This window comes from Diuraphis noxia, unplaced genomic scaffold (assembly GCF_037042655.1).
Source record: "Diuraphis noxia isolate RWA-SAM2 unplaced genomic scaffold, SU_Dnox_SAM2 contig0003, whole genome shotgun sequence".
NCBI classification, from domain to species: domain Eukaryota; kingdom Metazoa; phylum Arthropoda; class Insecta; order Hemiptera; family Aphididae; genus Diuraphis; species Diuraphis noxia.
Window position 1 is genome coordinate 51,454,391 of NW_028301713.1, and position 19,210 is coordinate 51,473,600.

General features: G+C 27.5%; 1 protein-coding gene across 1 annotated transcript; it reads right to left on the reverse strand.

Moving 5' to 3' along the window:
* Positions 1-3,086: 3,086 nt before the first annotated feature.
* On the reverse strand, positions 3,087-19,200 carry LOC107165501 (uncharacterized). The gene is made up of 8 exons (XM_015513757.2): positions 18,909-19,200; positions 10,289-10,379; positions 9,910-10,043; positions 9,034-9,176; positions 7,579-7,810; positions 6,728-7,073; positions 5,117-5,370; positions 3,087-3,413 (listed from the first exon to the last, which is right to left on the reverse strand). The coding sequence occupies exons 2-8, from the start codon at positions 10,352-10,354 to the stop codon at positions 3,347-3,349; spliced, it is 1,242 nt and encodes a 413-aa protein (XP_015369243.1). The 5' UTR covers positions 10,355-10,379; positions 18,909-19,200; the 3' UTR covers positions 3,087-3,346.
* Between the last annotated feature and the right edge of the window lie 10 nt (positions 19,201-19,210).

Genomic DNA, 19,210 nt, shown 5'->3' on the forward strand with positions numbered 1-19,210 from the left:
GACTTTATTTACAATAACTAATAACCAGGGCTAGGATTTGTATGCAATAAAAAATTGTAAAATATGCATTTTAATTTCTATCTTGGATTTTATATTGACCGACATACTTTCATTAATTGTGTTTATCTTTCTCCGTCAAAATATTCAATATTTGATCACATACCTATTGTACTATAGGATTGTATTTATAAAAATTATATTTGTGTTTGACAAAAAAACCAAGTTTTATATTTTAATCAGCAGAGCTAGAATTAAATACGAAATATTAATATTAAATTTTAAATATTAATCAATTAATCACGAAATATACTATAAAACATGCATTATTTACATTATTATAATCGAATTATGATTCAATATATGCATTAATATGGATTTTATCCAAAATATGCAAAAACTTGCAAAATAAAATGCCACCATTTATTTCATCATGAGGTCATTCATGGACATTACTGATAAAATCAATTATCAGAAGTCGCAAAAAAAAACATGCTATTGCATACAAATCCTAGCCCTGCTAATAACTAATAAGTATAACAAGACACTGTTACAATAAAAAAAAAAATTTACTGTAAGTTTTATTCTTTATGGAAAGATTTAATTTTTTTAACATTGAATATTCATGTATAAATTAACTATTTTTTCTCAATCCATTTTTAATAATTTGTTGTCAATCCAAAACAAATAACTAGTTTTTAAATATTTTGATTCTTGGGTAAAATGATTTTATAAACATTTGAAATTTAAATTTCAACAAAATTTGTCGCTAAATCTCATTTTCTGAAAATTTTAAACTATGTATCTAATATTCTAGGTCAAGGATCAATACATTTTTATCATAAGTTGTAAAAACAGAAAAATGTTTTAGGAGACTTGTATTGAATTTTAAAAACACATATGGCATCATAAAAAAAGGCATCTCCTATTTGCGCTATATTCAAAAAGGTGTTTTTCTGATTTTCATTTGCGCCAAATTTACCTGGTATAATTAAAATAAAGTAATAAGTAAATTTTGTTTTCTAATAATAATATGATGGTCAATACAATTTTATTTAAACCATAGTCAATTGCACAATTTTTTTTTTAATAATTAACAACTATCAGAATTGGTACAATGTACAAATTGTTTATAAAAACTATAGGCTATAGGTAATTAATAGTTAATATACTTAGATATTTTTTATAAATTATAATAAAATGTATACTCTGGTACATTTAACGAAAATGGGCTATACTCAAAACGAATTAGTTTTTATTGTCCCAAATGGGTAGCATCCAAAAAAAACGTATAAATAAAAACTCTGAAGTACCTACCTAATGTAAATAGGTTACATTTTAGAAAATTATTTAAACCAAAGAGGGAATGTTATATGATCAGATCTGGTATTTTTATTTTAAGGTCAATTACAAATTTATCTAAAAGTAAGTATCACTCATATTAGGTATATTAATTGTAATATTTTAATTATATAATATATAATCTTACTTATTTATTTTGTGATAAAAAATGCCTATGCGGCTATACAATAATTTTGAATATTACATTATTACATAAATAACACATTTATATATTAATTGATACTCTAAATTTTTAATTACCATATAAATACATTATGATTAATAATATACAATTACATTTGTTCTAATAGGTAGGTATTATACATTTACTATATTTACGAGTTTACTATCCGTTTACTGTGAACATTAAGTCTGTGTATAAACACCCATACCTAATTCATTGAGCACAAGGATCTAGACAATTAGCATTTCAATGACTTGCATTCCATGCTTATACATTTTAGTGGATGAATGCGTTCTGAATGTTATCGTCCTCTACGTTTCGTCTACAAAAAAATGGTAGTCCTAGGCAAGTTCCGTTCGGCGTGTATTTCAAAAGTGATATTTTAAGTATAAACTTATGTCCGGTTTTAAGAATAATGAGATTAGGATCTAATTTGTTCCGGTGTTCGTCAGTTGCGTCGCGATTAAAAGAAAAGGTGTACCTACATTAATTGCGTTGGAACATTAACAATCAATGACACAGACCGCCTCAGTCAATTTGAATTTTTGTAATTTTAGTTCATATATAAATATAATATAGATGATTAATTTACCTGTTAAAATGTATCATTTAATTTACAATTCGCTAATACTGCGATTTGGAATTTCTTGAGTTAAGAGTGTCTTGATACGAATTTATTTTATACACACGATATTTGCATAGGCGTGCGCACAGGGAGGACCGGGTGGGCCGCGGCCCCCTCTGCGGCCTCTGGCTTTTTCTTTAATAAATGCATAGATATTTATATTATACTAGACAGCGAAATTTTTAGATTTTACAAAAAGAAAGTGAAGCCAGTTTTAATCTAATAGTATAAATAAAATATAAATGTGATTAAGTTATTATTTTATTAATTAATCAATTATCATCACACAAGAATCTTTAGTTCGGACCTTTTTAAGGGGCCCCCCTGCGGTAAGTCTGTGCACGCCTATGGATATTTGTATACATTTTGTTTTATTTTTAAATAATAAAATAATACAATGGTTTTCAAACTTACTTATGATATAGATTTATTAAATTAGAACTCGTAAAAATCGATTCGTAGTTATGATTGAAATACTATTATAGACGTATACATATATATATATAACGTAAAATACGTACACAATTTATTACATTCAAATATCGATCGGCGCAGTTGATGTGTACTTTTTTCCTATCTCATAATTTTTCATTCTTTATCTGCGATCAGTGGCGTGTGAACGAGAACGACGTTCACCTAATGCAATTGCTTAGCCCTAGAAATTGTTCGGGGGGGGGGGGGGGGGGGTACCCCTTGGCTCCCTGAAACTTTACCTGCATTCAGGTCCGTACTCACTGCAATGGGAGCTAGCTATGGAGTACCTACTATGGTAGTATGGTGCCATGGTGGTAGCCGCATTCACCGACTCACTATAGTCATTCTCATTGCAGCAGTATCTATCAATTTTTGACGACTATTGGCATTTAGCGATAAAAAGCGATGAGCTGTAACGTGGCCGTGGCTGTGTAGGTATCATGTGTTATTCCAATTGACATAATATTAATAATTATGTATTATATATTTATGTATAATATTTATGTGATACTGTAAATAAATAATGATATTACTATATATAAGTACCTAGAATATTTTTTATGTACCTATTGAATTTTATTAATTATATAATGCATTATAAAATCTATTTTCTAATAATAGTTTTACAATGTACCTATGGACTTATTTACTATATAGGTATGGTGTATTTACCTTTTATCTATATATACATAAATAGTACACATACATATGCTTGAGTGTATATATCATATAGGTACTGGTCCGGAAATGTATAGTTTGTTATTTCCTCCCAAATTGGCCATGGTGACATATCTGCATAATATCAGAAAACAAGAGTATGAGTAAAATGCGATTTAATTATTATAATAAATTACCTATATAATATTATATGCACAAGTACCCATTCATTTAAATAGCTGCAAAACTACATTTTCTTAATAGATTTTTATATTTTGATATAGCGATGAATATTATAGTAGGTACCTAGACACCTAGTGAATTTTTTTATATTAAGACTACCTATTAAGTAGATATAATCTATTTCTAACTAAATTAAACTTTTTTTTAACAAGAATCGATTATTAAGAATGAGAGTTACCCAATTGATTCCTGCCGGAAAGGTTATTTTAAATGTTAATAAAATGAGCTGAATTGGTTCTCGTTTGAGGTGTACACTACACAATTAGTCGAGTTGGTTCCCGCATAAGATAGACAAGTCAAGTGTGCACATTTTTTACTCTCATATGTATATTGTATACACTGGAGTTTAAATGCTATAGCTGGCAACCAGTCAAATATAATATTATGAAAGACTTAAACTATAAATATAAACATAGGCGTGCGCAGGGGGTATGCAGGGTATGCAGCTGCATACACTGAACTACTGAAGTTCTGTGAGGGGCGGACATCGACTCTGGAAAATTGAAACATCCAGTTATCAGTTATCAACTACCAAGTATTTGCGAAATACATACTTCTTGTATTATGTAATGGTATTTATTACAATATTTTTTTCATTAAACAGTAGGTTTTTTCAATATTTGTGAATTGTGTATACATATTATCAGAATTTTACGAGCTTAAAATAACTTTCAGGGCGCGCTGTTGTCAGCTTTCTGCATATCCTGAAAAAGAGGCCTGCGCACGCCTATGAATATAAATAAAATTGTCTGCATATAAAATATTTCTGGTTTGTTGATTTAATAACAACGATTATAACTACATTATGTAGGTGCAATATACGTATATTTTATGCCTACTGTGGATCAGGGCTTAGACACCCGGGGGAGGGACGTAGGTGGTCCAAATCCACGTTACAACATGAAAGCACATAAGTACATTAATGTAATAACAAACATTTATTACTACTAATATATTTTGAAGTACCTACTTATGTATTGTATTAGCATTAGGACCATTAGGTATTAAAATTTATATGAACCAGCGCTCATCGCCTTATTAAATGTCTGTTCACGACAGCGTAGGACTTTCGCGCGGGTGAATGAAAGTAGATAGGTGGTCATAGGTACTTAGCACGAGGTACCTGCAGCTACTTTATGGGAACCAATTAAGCCAATGAAGTGATGTCAAGAACAAATTTGGTTCAATCCATGAAAATTACTTATTATCAATAGGTTAGGTTAGGTTATTCTGAATAAGAACGTAGGTACCTCGCTCGGCAACGAAAAGTTTTCGTCAACAAGATGGTCAGACGCTTCTGCCACCGAGTCGACGCATGAGGCCAGAACTCTGGAACAACGATGGCCGCCGAGTTACGGTTTCATTTTGAATAGACAGAAGCTATATATAGTTACTAATATTGTTGTATCGTCAAAATAAATCGTCCGTTGTGTGTATACAATTAATATAACATAACGGCATAACCGCCATAACCGTGATTCTTTTTAAGCCGAACGTGATCCATGATCATAATATAATGGTAATATTATATAGGTAATAATAAATTACTTTTTTAAATTAATCTAACATTATAATTGATTTTAATGATTTCATACTTCAACTGTCTCGGCGGTAATGGCGGCGGTGCATCGTTCGTCTGTTCGACATTCATGTGTAACATGTCTTCGTAATCTTCGTCTTCCTCACTCTTCCCTTCAGCGCCCGCGATCTCTTCGTCCACTATTCCTTGTAAACGTGTACTGAGCAGGTGTTGGTCGATCAGTCGCAAGTCTTGCATCGAGTTGGGTTCACTGTATCCTGGTGTGGCCAACAACAATCCCACACTGGTCAACAGGTAGTGCGACGAACTCTGAAAAATGTTCGATAAAGTCTAAGACTTGAGGAGAAATTGAGAAGTAGCAACTAGCTAGGTAGGTACTATACAAGGTGTAACAGGACTATTTGACTAATGCTATAACTTTTTTTTAATTTAATATTTTTATAATTTTTTTTTTTATGATCTAGATCTCTAGAGCTCTGCGCTATAATTTTTATATTATATTTTATTTTTGCAACTAGAATTAAATAATTTAAATTTTGTATTAAATTTTTTTTCTCATAATCCAAGACAGCTAATTTATAAATAAGTATTTAAAAACAATTTTAGCATTTAAAACTTTTAATTTGGTTACGTCATTGATTTTTAAACAATTTTCACAGTTTATTAAAATTAAAATTCATTTCTTGCTGATCAGTGTTTTTTTATCATTAAAAGATAGGTAATCAGTAATAAATACATATACTTTATTATTTCATTATTATTTGACATGACCACGGCGTGATGCATAATGTATATACCGCCACCATATTTAGTCAAATATTACCTGTTGTCCTGTTATTACACCATGTATAATTAAATGTACATTCTCTATTCGTCACATATAATATATATATATATACCTACTTCGATAGTAAATAAATACCGAATATTTTAACTAAAAAATTATTTTATTAAAAGTATTATAATTGGTGGCAACTATAAATGAAATTCGCGACACCGATCCCCTTATTAAATTATGTTTATTATTCATCTAAGCGGGAGCGACTGACCTGTATACATTATATTTAAAAAATAATGGTGTTGCTAATAATTTTTAGAGACCTACCTATCTGATAATATATTATGTTATATAATATATATTTTATCTATAAAAATGTCCTATTTTCATTCTACCAATACCTACATGCTACTGACTTCCATAGAGTATAAACATTAAAGATATATTTCCCATAGTCATAATTTCAACTTTTTATTTAAACTATACATTTTTCCTCCGATTATTTAATAATTCATTAACTTTTTTCCAGTTTGGAACCGACGACGCCTCAGGAATTGCTTTCGCATTATCTCCACAGTAATCGGTAATTTAACTAAACAATTTACGACACCTGTATAGCATTATTTGAATTTTTTGATAAGAAAAAAAATGATTGAAATTTTGTATAATAAAATTGAAATCAAAATAAATAAATTTAACTTCTTAAAATATTTTATAAGATGATTTCACGTTAATTCGGTAACAATTAAGCTAATTTAACGAAAACCCAAAAGTTACTATATAAAGTTTAGTTAAAAAGTTACAACTAGGTTAACTTTAGACTTTTAAACACGTCGAACAGTCAGCCTTACAAAACGGTAACTATAACGTCTGTAGTATAACACTTACCTTTTGCGCCAAACCGTTTGACCGGGGCATGAGTACGAGGTGTTGTTGTGAGCCGGCCGACCGCATGGCAGTAACGGATTGTTGCATGACGAACTTTTTTAGATCGCCTTCGCTCCTGCTCATTCGTCTGGACTCCAGCAGACGCCGAGGCGGCGTCGTCGAAGGAGAGTCGGCGTTGGCGTTGGACCAATGGTCGTAGCTCGTCTGTCTGCAGTCTCTGGGCGTGGGTGGCAACGGCGTGGTGGCGATCCTGGGCAACGGTCGCGGACACGACAGCAGCTCGTTATGTAACTCGTCGGCTTCGGTGCAATACAGTTCCAGGTCACCATCGCCCGCTTTGAACTTGCTGTAACCGTGGTATAGAAAATAAATTTCAACAAAACCGTCCACGCAATCGTTATTGGTGCGAACCTTTTGAATTATACCCTGCAGGTTAGGTATAGTTATGCAACATATTAGCCACCTACCGACCACCAGGACTACGTAGTGCACTTTCGATAAGTGCGGAGAGTGGCTGGAGCCATCGTCATATACTTTAAATGATAACTACTACATATTGAACTGATATTATCAACAATCTGAGTATCGTTAGATGGTTTTTTTATTATCAATCTCTCCCCCTCCCTCCTATTGAAAAATCTTGAGTGCGCCACTGCTTGTGGGAATTTAGGCTCACAAAACTTATGGTAGTAAATTATAATAATATTGTTAATTGCTGTGAGAACTGACGTTCTATGACAGTGTTCTTGTTTTAGTTAATACTATGAAGGATTTGAGCCCCTCTCTAAAAAAAAGGTCTATTTGCGACTTGGATCTAATATAATACGTATCAATTATTGTTGTATTGGTACCTGTTGGTGCGTATTGTGCACACTCTATGTAAATCGTCTGATACGGCTGGCAGAGGTAAGTAACTACATTGTATTTGTGTCCAATGGAGTGTTACTTTGATTTTTCCAGTGTGAGGGTCTGTTACTAATATTTCCTCTGACTTTACAGATAGAGTACCATACAGGCCGGTTAAACCAGCTGTTTTAGAATGTTCGTTGTCAATTATCGATACAGTATACTCGTTTGTTGTCTCTGCAATGGATAATATATAACTTTTATTATTTATTTATACTTACCGTTTATTTATGTGATAATTAATATACTTATTCTTGCAAAGTTATGTAATAAGACGTGTGAGAAGTATGAATAAAAAGTGTAATACTTACGTGAACTCATTATTATTAATTCATATGAGTAATTACACTATTACAGTATATATCGCATATCAATCATAAGTTTATTCGTATTTTATTCGAGAGGGTCATATTACTATTAACTATAAAATTATACCTATAAATACTCGTAATGTATTTAGTGTTATCCTATATCCTCATAAAAGCTGCATATCAGCATTTAGTATAGGAAAAACATTTAAGTTGTACTGTACTAACTTAAATTAACTAATTTATGATATATTTTTTTTTAACTAGGTAACGAGTATGTTAATATTTCAATCGGGAGAATTTTGTAGGAATAAATTTTCATTCGGTTTTAAATGATTGCCAATCGTGAATATATATCCTAAACACAATTTATTTAAGATTCTTAGAATTCTTACAAAATCAAAATTTTTGAAAAATAATTTGATTCTATTTAGAGATTTATTTCTAGGAATATTAGGAATATAAGAAGACGCCACACGGACATTAAATTTGTTGTCCCCAATTTAAAATGTTGGTACAACATAGCAAATTATACGTTCATAATAAAACTTTTACTCTGCATATTTTTCAAAATTCGAGTGAATTTACTTCTTATAAAATTTAAAGGCAAGAATATCGAATGAAATATAGAACAAAATATCACACATTATATTGTTGCTTCTTAATTATTTCAGTTTGCCAACGTCTACACTCTACATACTGTTAGTTAAAAAATACATTAGTATAATTTATACACACACGCGCGCGTGCGCACGCACACACACATATATATTATGTATTAAACTATTGCAAATTAGGAAATTATTAATTAATATACCTAACAATAACTTAAAAACTAAACATTTTATAATTATTAGAGATAACTAGGTAGTTGTAATAATTAATTCGATAACTATCAGCTATATAATATTATCAAATATGATTTATGCGTCATTCATTCATACTCATATGGTATTGTACTATTGTATTCGTTTTCTATACTTAATATATCATATATGTTGATGCCAACGACGTAAATTAAATAATATTATTATAAAATATGACATTTAGATATAGTTATAGATATTATTTATAAATTGTAGTGATTCGTACTTATATTTGTTGGTGGTTTTAAGACATCTCTTATAGCTTTCATCCATTTTTGTGACTCTGTTTCTGATTTTCCAGCAAGAAAAATACAAGGTTGTTGTTCCTTTTGTCCTGCATTAAATATTCCAAAACCGTAAGCTTTAGTCCTGTAGTGATAAAATAAAAACATCAATTATAGCTATATCAATTATCAATATTTTGATAACATCTTTGAACGATTATAACAATTATAAAAATCCAAGATAGAGTTTGTTGAGTTTTATTTTTGCTCATAAATCTATCTCTTAAATATCAGATTAAAAATCTTAAAATTAAGCAGATTATTAATATTATAAATGCTAAGAAAAAATACAAAAAAAAAAATTCGTAAGATTGTAAAATATAGTAATAAGGTACTAAAGTTACCTCCTATTACCTTACTACCTACACCATTTTTTTTTTTATTGGAATAAAAGGCTTCAACATCACAGGCCATTAGCCTAAAAATAATTATAAGTTAATAACTTTATGGGGATACATTTCTATAAAGGGGGATGTAAAATTGTAAAATATGTTATGCACAATTTTATTTTATTTTTAATTGCATTAATTTTGATAAACCTATATTTGTGAAAAATGTATAAATATTTTAACCTACACCATTCTAGTGTGATTATAGTAATTATTTTTTTTTTTTTACTTTTAAGTGTCTGAATTCAACTCTTCTGGTTTTATGATGTTACATTATTATAGAATTGTAACCAATAATCACATAATGTCATGTAATTATAATATTATATGTACTGTTTATACTATACCATAAATAGTATAGGTACCGATAGGTATAATATTATCTTTATGTATTTATAATATTCAAGTATAATGCTTAAGTGTATCGACCTGGATTTAATTCTATAGATGATTGCGTTGTTAGGTATTGCTAAACACGAGTTGACATGTCCCTTACTATGTCCAATGTTGATGATCATACAATTTTCATTTTTAAGTACCTCGCACCATTGGCTTTTCCACGCCTGTTAACATGATTAACAAACAAAATAATTAAAAAATAACTATTAAATGTACGATTTGTAATTGTGAGAAATTTTTACGCGCCTATATTATCATTATATTAAGTAGGTAAAAGTGATTTAATCGTGTTTGGCCGCTGTACATTTAACAAGAAAAGTCTTACCTAATAATACAATTATTGAATCATATTTCGACTATACGAAAACATCAAAAATAATAAAGTAAAACAAAACACGTATTTACATACCTTCCATGAACCGAATTTTCTACCTTTGGCCGGTACTTTTATATCAATTAAACCGCAGATCTCCATGATTGACTTTCAGCTTGTTCTGTCCCTATGATAATTATGCAATTTAACATTTAACTATATTTATATAAGTTTTAATTATTGCTTGTTATGTATTAAAACCAATAATAATAAATAATATTGTAGCTGTTCATAGTGTTTTATTTATTACTATACTTAGCTGTATCACCCATCAGCGCTGACCATAGTAATAAATGAAATCAAAATCGACAATCCTACTGCGGCGGACATTATAATAACTAAGAATTGACTTTTTTTCTAGATATACGTGTAACTAATTGCAACCAGAATAAATAAATGTATGGTTATGATTTTAATATTGAATTAATAATTAATAATAACTATTTAACCACCCTAAAATAACTGGTTCAATCCATTGTCCAAACCAACCTTTCTCGAATCATCAAAATCAATCAGTGTATTTTTTAAAATCTAAATGCAGATTCAGCCATACATTTTGTCTTTAATAAAATATTAGGTATAATATAGCTGTTACAATTAACTTCTATTCAAATGCTCTTACAAACCGTCCGCGGGATCCAAAAATATATGTGTGTAATACATTTTGGCACAAATTCTTTGAAAACTGCGAATTTGCATTTGCGGCATTTGGATGTAATCTTACTATATATATCTGCGTAAGACGATCGTCTACCATTTCTGATTTGTTCAAATTGAAATGTTCAAAATATAGTCATATTTAATATAATTTGTCAAATCGATCGACTATTTTTTTTTTTTTAGTATCTGGTATAAACCATTACCATAAATTTTGCCTTTATGTATTTTATTAAAGCTATAACTCAATTTTACATTTATTCAGGATTATTATATAATAATTACCTAGCCTAAATTATAAGATGTTATATAATACTGAAAATGATATGCAATTATAATAAGTGATAACTATTTTATTGTCTGTAATGAATGTCAACCTTATGTATATCAACAAAAAGAGAGTAGAAACGAAACTCATGTATATGAGTTATCATTGCTATCCTATAGTAACATCTAAATCAGGGTTGAAATATGAAGCGACAGCTGATGCTCTTCGAGTCTCAAGACATATATTGCTATAATTTTTATCGAAAATGTTCCAGTAGTTTTTAAGTCTTCAACGAACAATAAAATATCGAAAGAAAGAAACATTAATTTTTATATAGTTATATACAAAGTTTTAATATTTTTTTCGTCTCTTTTAATTTGATTCAACTTGAAAAAATAAGCCGTGAAATAGGTACTTGAAGGTCGATTCAAATAAGATATGGTATGATAAATTAGTCTATATAGCTAGTAGCTATATATTGTCTCGTCTTGTATTATTAATTTATACTCGGAATCACATTATGCTGGATATATCATCTAATATAGCCAATATAGGTATGTCAAAAAGTTCACAAATAACTATTATTATTACTTTATTGCCTTTGTATGATCATTAAAAATAATGCTTGCACTCTTGATAACATTAAATGTAAATTATTCTCCCGGCTAATGACTTTATTATTGAAGCCGTAATTGAAAATAAAAAAATAGTTCATAGTGTTTTTAAAATTAATTATTTGTCTAATCTACTGCAGTACCTATGATGAATATTATGTTATATAGAAATATACACATTTTAAGGTTAAATCTAAATATTTGTCAAAAATTAAAATTTGACCACTTAATATAATAAACTTGATTCACAAAAAAAATATCATATTACGTTACATTACTATATAGTATAAAAGAATTCAAGAATTTGAACTGTACCTATATTTAAAAATTCTAAAAATAAGAATTTGATTAAATATATTATTAAAGTAAAAATGGGGTAAATATGTTTGATGAATCACCCGATACAAAATTTAAAACTTTTACAGCAACCTTCATACAAATTACAATTTTAGTATGTGATTACATCGTATATGTAATACGTTTATATATCACTGAAATCGTTTTGAAAGTTTCCAGTAATTTCGGGTACAGTCTCTCTAAGTCACATCTCACATGTCCACGCATCTGACTTAAGATATATATATTTAGATCATTAGAATTTGCCAGACTAAGGTGAAAATGCCTTAGATATATAGCTGTACATACCTGAATATACCTGTTAAATTAATTTTGTATAATGTTCAGTTTTTTAAAGAAAATTTTTATAGACATTAAAAAATAAAAAAACAACGATTTAAGTTTTAATATTATAGTTATTATTGGTAACATGTTATTATTATTACATGACTGTAATTGTTCTTCAACCATTTATATGAATATCTGTATACCTAATTAAAATTGTCAGTCTTATTTTATATAATATATTACACATTGCTCAAAGCTACGTTTGTTTTCAACTACCTTTATAGTACCTATTGTTTTATTTTGTTTGACTCAAGGTACAAGAATAGACACGTTACAATCATTATTATAGCTTTATTATAATATCAAGTTGTAGATTCGCCATGAAGTTTTCAAACGAATATTTTGGTATTTTCGAGGTCCTTATTATAGTCTAACGAAGAATATAATTTTAAATTAAAATATATTACTGAACCTTGAGTTAGTTTTTCTACTCTAAATGTGGAGGTTATGGCCACTTTTATTCTTGTTGATGACCGGAAAATAAAGTATATCTATCAGGCTATATGCCTTATGGTTATAATATATCAGTTATGGTTTATTATATTTATTATTATTTTTTTTTTGCTCTTCAGTAATATTTCGTTGTAAATATCATTGCTTGTGTAGCCCGTGTAAGGAAATTGTTTTCAATTTATTGACTAATCAATGATAATAATGCCATTATAATTCTAAATAGAGAAGACTTCACATTTTTGCCTTTTTAAAATAGTACGTGTAAAATTAATTAATTGCTTGTTTAAATTATTTTTGTATTTTAGTCTCACTATAATTTGTTACGCAATAGAATATACAGGGTGTAACAGAAAGACCTGACAAAAAAAAAAAAAAATTATACTAATTAAACGTATGACAAAAATTGTTAATATTATATGATCAGTAAATAATTTAAGGAATATACTCATGATGTCGGTGAATTCTCAAAAATCATATTTTTAATAAAGTTATTAGGTTCCAAATTGATTTAACCAAGATAATATTGAATTTTAAAAACATACTAAAAAATAAACAACTTGAGTACTTGACTCAGATAAATATTAATAAATTATTCTTAAAAACAGATTCACAAATAGACTATATTGAATTAATCCAAACAATTTTTATTAAATTAAAATTTTTTTTTATTTTCAGTACTAAAAAATAAACATGAAAAAAATGTTTCATACATGTAGCGCTAGGGTAGTTTAATGAACAAAAAAAAAAATAAAATAAAAAATATTGATTTGAACAAAAATTATTCCAAAAATCAGTTCAATCTGTTACACCTTTTACAGCTTATTAGATACCTACTAACTTAGGGGTTATTATGTTATTAATTAATGACATTTTATTTTAAATTGATATCTAAGTATTATAATCAGATCTGCTCCATGTATTATAGTATATTGTATTAAAATAAATTATTATAATTTTATTGAATATGTTGATAATTTTCACGGTAATATTTCTGATTAAAAACTATACAGGCATATGAGGTACTTACTATATATTTGTACAGTCACGTAGCATATAAATAAAATAAAATAAAATTCGCATTTATATATTTTTTGAACTGTAAGAAGTGTTAATGGATACCATGTGGAGAATGTTTAACCGCAATCGCTTGACACTCAGATGATGTACAGAGTACCTATAGACAAGTTGAACATATTGGCAAGGCTGAATAATAATATATACCTACCAGTGGACTGTCACATATTGCCGTTGATCGGTAAGTATGACACATTTTTGTTTATTCAAAAGGCAATTAATAAAAACAATAATTATCGTGTTAATTCTACTTAGCATTTTGCATTGTAGTTAAAATTATTTGAATCTATTTAAATCGTTACTTGATAGTAATTTTAACCGTTTAAACCACATGTGAGCTTGAACATTTAAAAAATGTATCTATTATATAAAATCGTAAAGGTAATAGTCATAGCTGCAGCTGGTCCAGCAGTAATTAATAATATAACCTTATAAAATAGTATAAACTATTTCAAATTATCAAATCATTTTTTTTATCAATGACATTGTATAGATACATGCGGAGTAGTAAGCTAGTAACACATACCTACTGAACCATATAATATTATAGTCTATGACATGTAATATATTATTGTGGACATCACAAATCTAAATGAACAATTTAGTTTAGTGTTTACTATACAAAAGTTATATATACAATGTAATACTATATGTATACTATTAAATTATTAAATATATCGACTTAATAACAATATTAATAAATCACGATGTAAGTATATTTTATAATTTTTTATATATGTTGGTTACTATAATTATTCAAACTGTTTTCTCACCAACGGGATAAAAGTATATGAGTATTACTGAAGATATTGTATAAAAGATAAAGTCATATTTGACTTGAGGCAAAACCGTATGTGGAATGCCCATTGTGAATGTCTGTATGATAGTTTTATGTTTCTATAATGTACACAAAAGATAAACACACAAACATAAATAACATGAAATCAAAATGAGTCATTTTGTTTTTAGTAAATACTTTTGTATTAAGTATAGGTTTTGTGCCCCCAAAACTTATGTCGGGGAAAGTGTTGGACATTAAAATATCAAATAAATAATTACTAATATTAGTTAAGCTATAATTTTTAATTGCAGAAATAGATAATATACATGATCTTACTTGTTGGCTGTTGCCTACCAACTGTGAAATTATATTTATAATCTGCTTAATAATATTTGAATATTAGGATATACAGAATATATAGTTTCTCGTTAAATTCAATCAATAAAATAAAATACCAAGAAAACCAAATCTACATGATAAAAATTAAAAGCTGTTTGTTAATCTCGCTTAAGCTTGAAAAAGACTTGACCTGCAATTTAGTTGATTTTTTTGCTATTGTGTTTGTAATTGTCAGGATAAGGTTATTTGTATGGAAGAAAATTTCAGGAAAAAGTTCACGGGATCAGTTATAGTTTAAAATTAATATTATTATAGGTATTAGTTACAAGTAATTTCTACTTCTTTATTAAAGTCTATATTGTGTAATATATGTTATAGTCGTTATAGACTATTTTAGGCAATACACGAAAATTGCACCTGTTACTCAACTGTCGGATCTTAATATTTAAATTATAATTATCTATTAAAAGATGATAACAAAGTCATCGATAAATTTATACTCGATTAGTATTATTATATGCAGTTATGACTTTTCAGGACTAAATCATAAACATTATCAATATTATTAAAAGATAATTTTAACCAATTTATAAGGTATATGCATACATTTTTCCGTAAATTCATTACTATGTAGCCCATATAGGAGCCCATATAGGAGTCTTATACATAATGTATTGTGATTTGTGATGCCGACAGGTAGGTACATACAAGTAATGTATCACTGTATCGATGATTTTTATGTATAATTTTATATAATACATATAATATGAATATGATCAAACTGATAGTATATAAAGACACCCGACTATTAAGTCGAATACATTTATATTTAAGCGTATTACATTCAATATTAACCTACCATGGAAAGTCCTTCAATCAAAGGTAATATTTTAGAAAAAAAAAAAAATCAAATAAGGCTATAACGCCTATAACCAAGGTTTGGCGATTTTGTTTTTACGAAAATATTATAATATGATAATAGGTATTTTTCTTACCTTAATAAAATTGTGATCGGATATTTATTAGATGCTTTTTGTTAAAATCATCCGGACATACATAAAACTATATTTAGATATCCATAGTATATTATAGGACTATTGAATATTTGCATGAACATATTTCATTGTAGTATAATAATGAATGAGTTTCCTTTACTGTAGGTACATATATCTCGACAATTATTGCTTATTTAGCTAGGGAATAGGTAATACAATTAGAATACCTACGTATTTTGTATATAGTTTTTAGGTATTTGTGGTAGAAAAAATTAATGTATTTCCAATTTATAAGTGTCATCACTGAGTGGCTGCTTTTATCAAGCTTATTCATGTATTTTTATTTATCTTAGCTAATACTCTTATTGTATCCATGAGGTACAGATTGTGTATATATAATAATAAAGCAAAAAAAAAAAAAAAACGTATTTGTGATAGAAATAATCTTCGTTATTAAGTTTCTCATTACTTTTTCTATGATAATGTTTAATTAAAATATAATTTCACCGATATTTCACAAAGTCAACAATTATATGAATATTGTAATATACGAATATACGAAAATATATAATATTTTATGAAAGTAAATAATTTGAAATATATGTTCCAATTCTAATTACAACTTATTAATGTAGTGGCATGAGATTAATAATATAAATTATAATTTAAAATACATAAACGGGGAATTTTTCCTCGTGAAAATTTGATGATCAATTAATCAAGTTTTTGCAAACTATTATTACTGTATTAGATGGAAACTTTATTTTTTTTTTCTACGTAATAAACTGTTTTCTGATTATACTTAGATATTACCAGTGTTGCATGAATACTAAATCGAAGATCGATGCCCAAAAATGTTCTATTCAATTTATACGAAGTGATGAAAATTCAAATAAATTACTAAAAATATGAATAGTTGGAAGTTAGAGTAATTAAAAAATATTAATAATAATAATTTTTACAGAACAAACATTATTTTTAAGATACCACCTACATAATAAATTTCACTACATTTCAGCTGATAAGTCGAGGAAGACTAGTTTTACTAATATTGAGCATACTTTTAAAGTAGATTAAACAGGTAGAACTATTAATACAATTATATATGTCACATACTCACATATATGACATAATATACAAAATTAAAAATATATCTATACAGTATACAACAGACTTATATTAAATATATTTTTAAATATTAGTGATGGTTCTTTTAACAATATTTTTTTCGAAAGTTTTTGCTCTAAAGATAGTAATTTATATTATTCTATTTTATTTATGATTATGATATATAACTTAGAAATTTAATTCTTAATAAATAATGTATAACATAAAATATTAGAATTCAGATGACAACAATATTAAAATGCAAGATAAACTTTATTTTTATTTATTTATTTAAATTATCTGTATAATTAATGGCTACCTACCTAATTATGTTTTCTACAAATATTTAAAAAATGTATTTCTATTAATTTATTGTTAAGCTTTTAAAATGTAAATACGACTTTTGAATTTATATTTGAACTCAAACAGTTTAAGTGAATTAAAATGTATACTCTTAAAACAAAGTTGTTATTATTTTATGTGAAAAGTATTACTAAAATGTTTGGTGTTTATAAGGTAAAACAGTCTAAAACTGGTAGTTACTGGTAGCAACTAATGGAAACAGTGAGAACTAAGAAAAATAATGAAAGAACGTCGTATCTGGGTACCGGTTTTATAAATGCTATCTATATCGTGGAAGTTTTGTAATGATCAATTTGTCAAGGTAAGTTTCATTGAATTTTATCGTTAAAAAAAAAACAAAATCAAAAATTTAATTTTTTTGAACTTTAAGTAAAGAACAGTATTACTTATATGGTACATTTCATAATCAAAGTAGACATGAAATAAAAACAATGTTTACAATTTAAAAGTACGTATTTATACGTAAACGAATTAATACGCTAGGTACGTGCTGAGCACCTTCCTCAGAAATATAGGTGATTAAACGGACACTTCCAACGATTTGTAATATAAACAACTAAAAGATTGTATTTGAATACTGTTGATTTTTCAAATAAATACTAATTAAGTAATATGCTTATTATGCATGTTAAAAGTACATTGTTTATTATAAATATTACCTAGAATAATATATATTGCATAGATATTATGTGTATAAATTAAGTAAATAAAAAAAAAAACATTTTTGCATTTATTTTGATTTAAATGTATACATTGATATATATATATATATGGAATTACAATTTGTGAACAATCAGTAAAAAAAATTTGGTGTATAACAAGTTATAAAATGAGCAGGAAAAATATAACTAATTTAGAAGGAATATACATTTATAAATTATATATTGTTTTTTAATTTTATAAATACATTGCATAAAATATTTATTTTTTTTTAAGTAAGTAGAATATGATAAAATAACAAATAAAATTAATAGATGATAATTAGATTCTTTAAAAATTAAATTAAATTGGTTATATAAATTGTAAAAGTTTAAACACAAAGTAAATACTAATGGGTAAAACTAAATTTGAAAGAATACAATTACTGCAATGCACTTATGAGTAATATAATTATTAAGTCCTACTCCCCAGCATAACTTCTAAGATTTCAATAGAAATTTAAAAATAATGTTTGGTCCTATACTTTTTGCAAATTATTATATTTTATCATCCACTGATATTTAAATGCAGTTTACGAATGGAGAAAACTAACAATATATGATATATAATACTTTGCATTTATGACATTTATTTTGTTAAAGTTGAATTAAAATGTATTTACCTTTAAAGATGCATTCAAGTCTCCGAGACTGATGCAACTGTATTAGGTGATACACAACACAAACAATGTATGTAAATACGCACTCACGTATTTTTAATTATAAGTAAATATATATCAAATGTATAAATTATGTAAACGCCTGGAAATGTATCACTTCAATTAAGGTTAAGCATAAACGTCGCGATTTGTACGAACATCAACACCAATGAATGGAGCCTAATACGATAACAACTATTCGCGCAACCGAATGTGCATGATTTGATTGCAGTTTTAGTACTGCTGTAGTGCTGTCGGTACTCGGT

Excerpts from the sequence above, each read along its gene's own strand:
- LOC107165501 (XM_015513757.2), bottom strand. The coding sequence starts at position 10,354 with ATGGAGATCTGCGGTTTAATTGATATAAAAGTACCGGCCAAAGGTAGA. Across the intron at positions 5,371-6,727 it reads CAAACGGTTTGGCGCAAAAG|AGTTCGTCGCACTACCTGTT; the intron begins GTAAGTGTTATA and ends AACATTTTTCAG. Across the intron at positions 3,414-5,116 it reads TTACCGCCGAGACAGTTGAA|ATATGTCACCATGGCCAATT; the intron begins GTATGAAATCAT and ends GATATTATGCAG.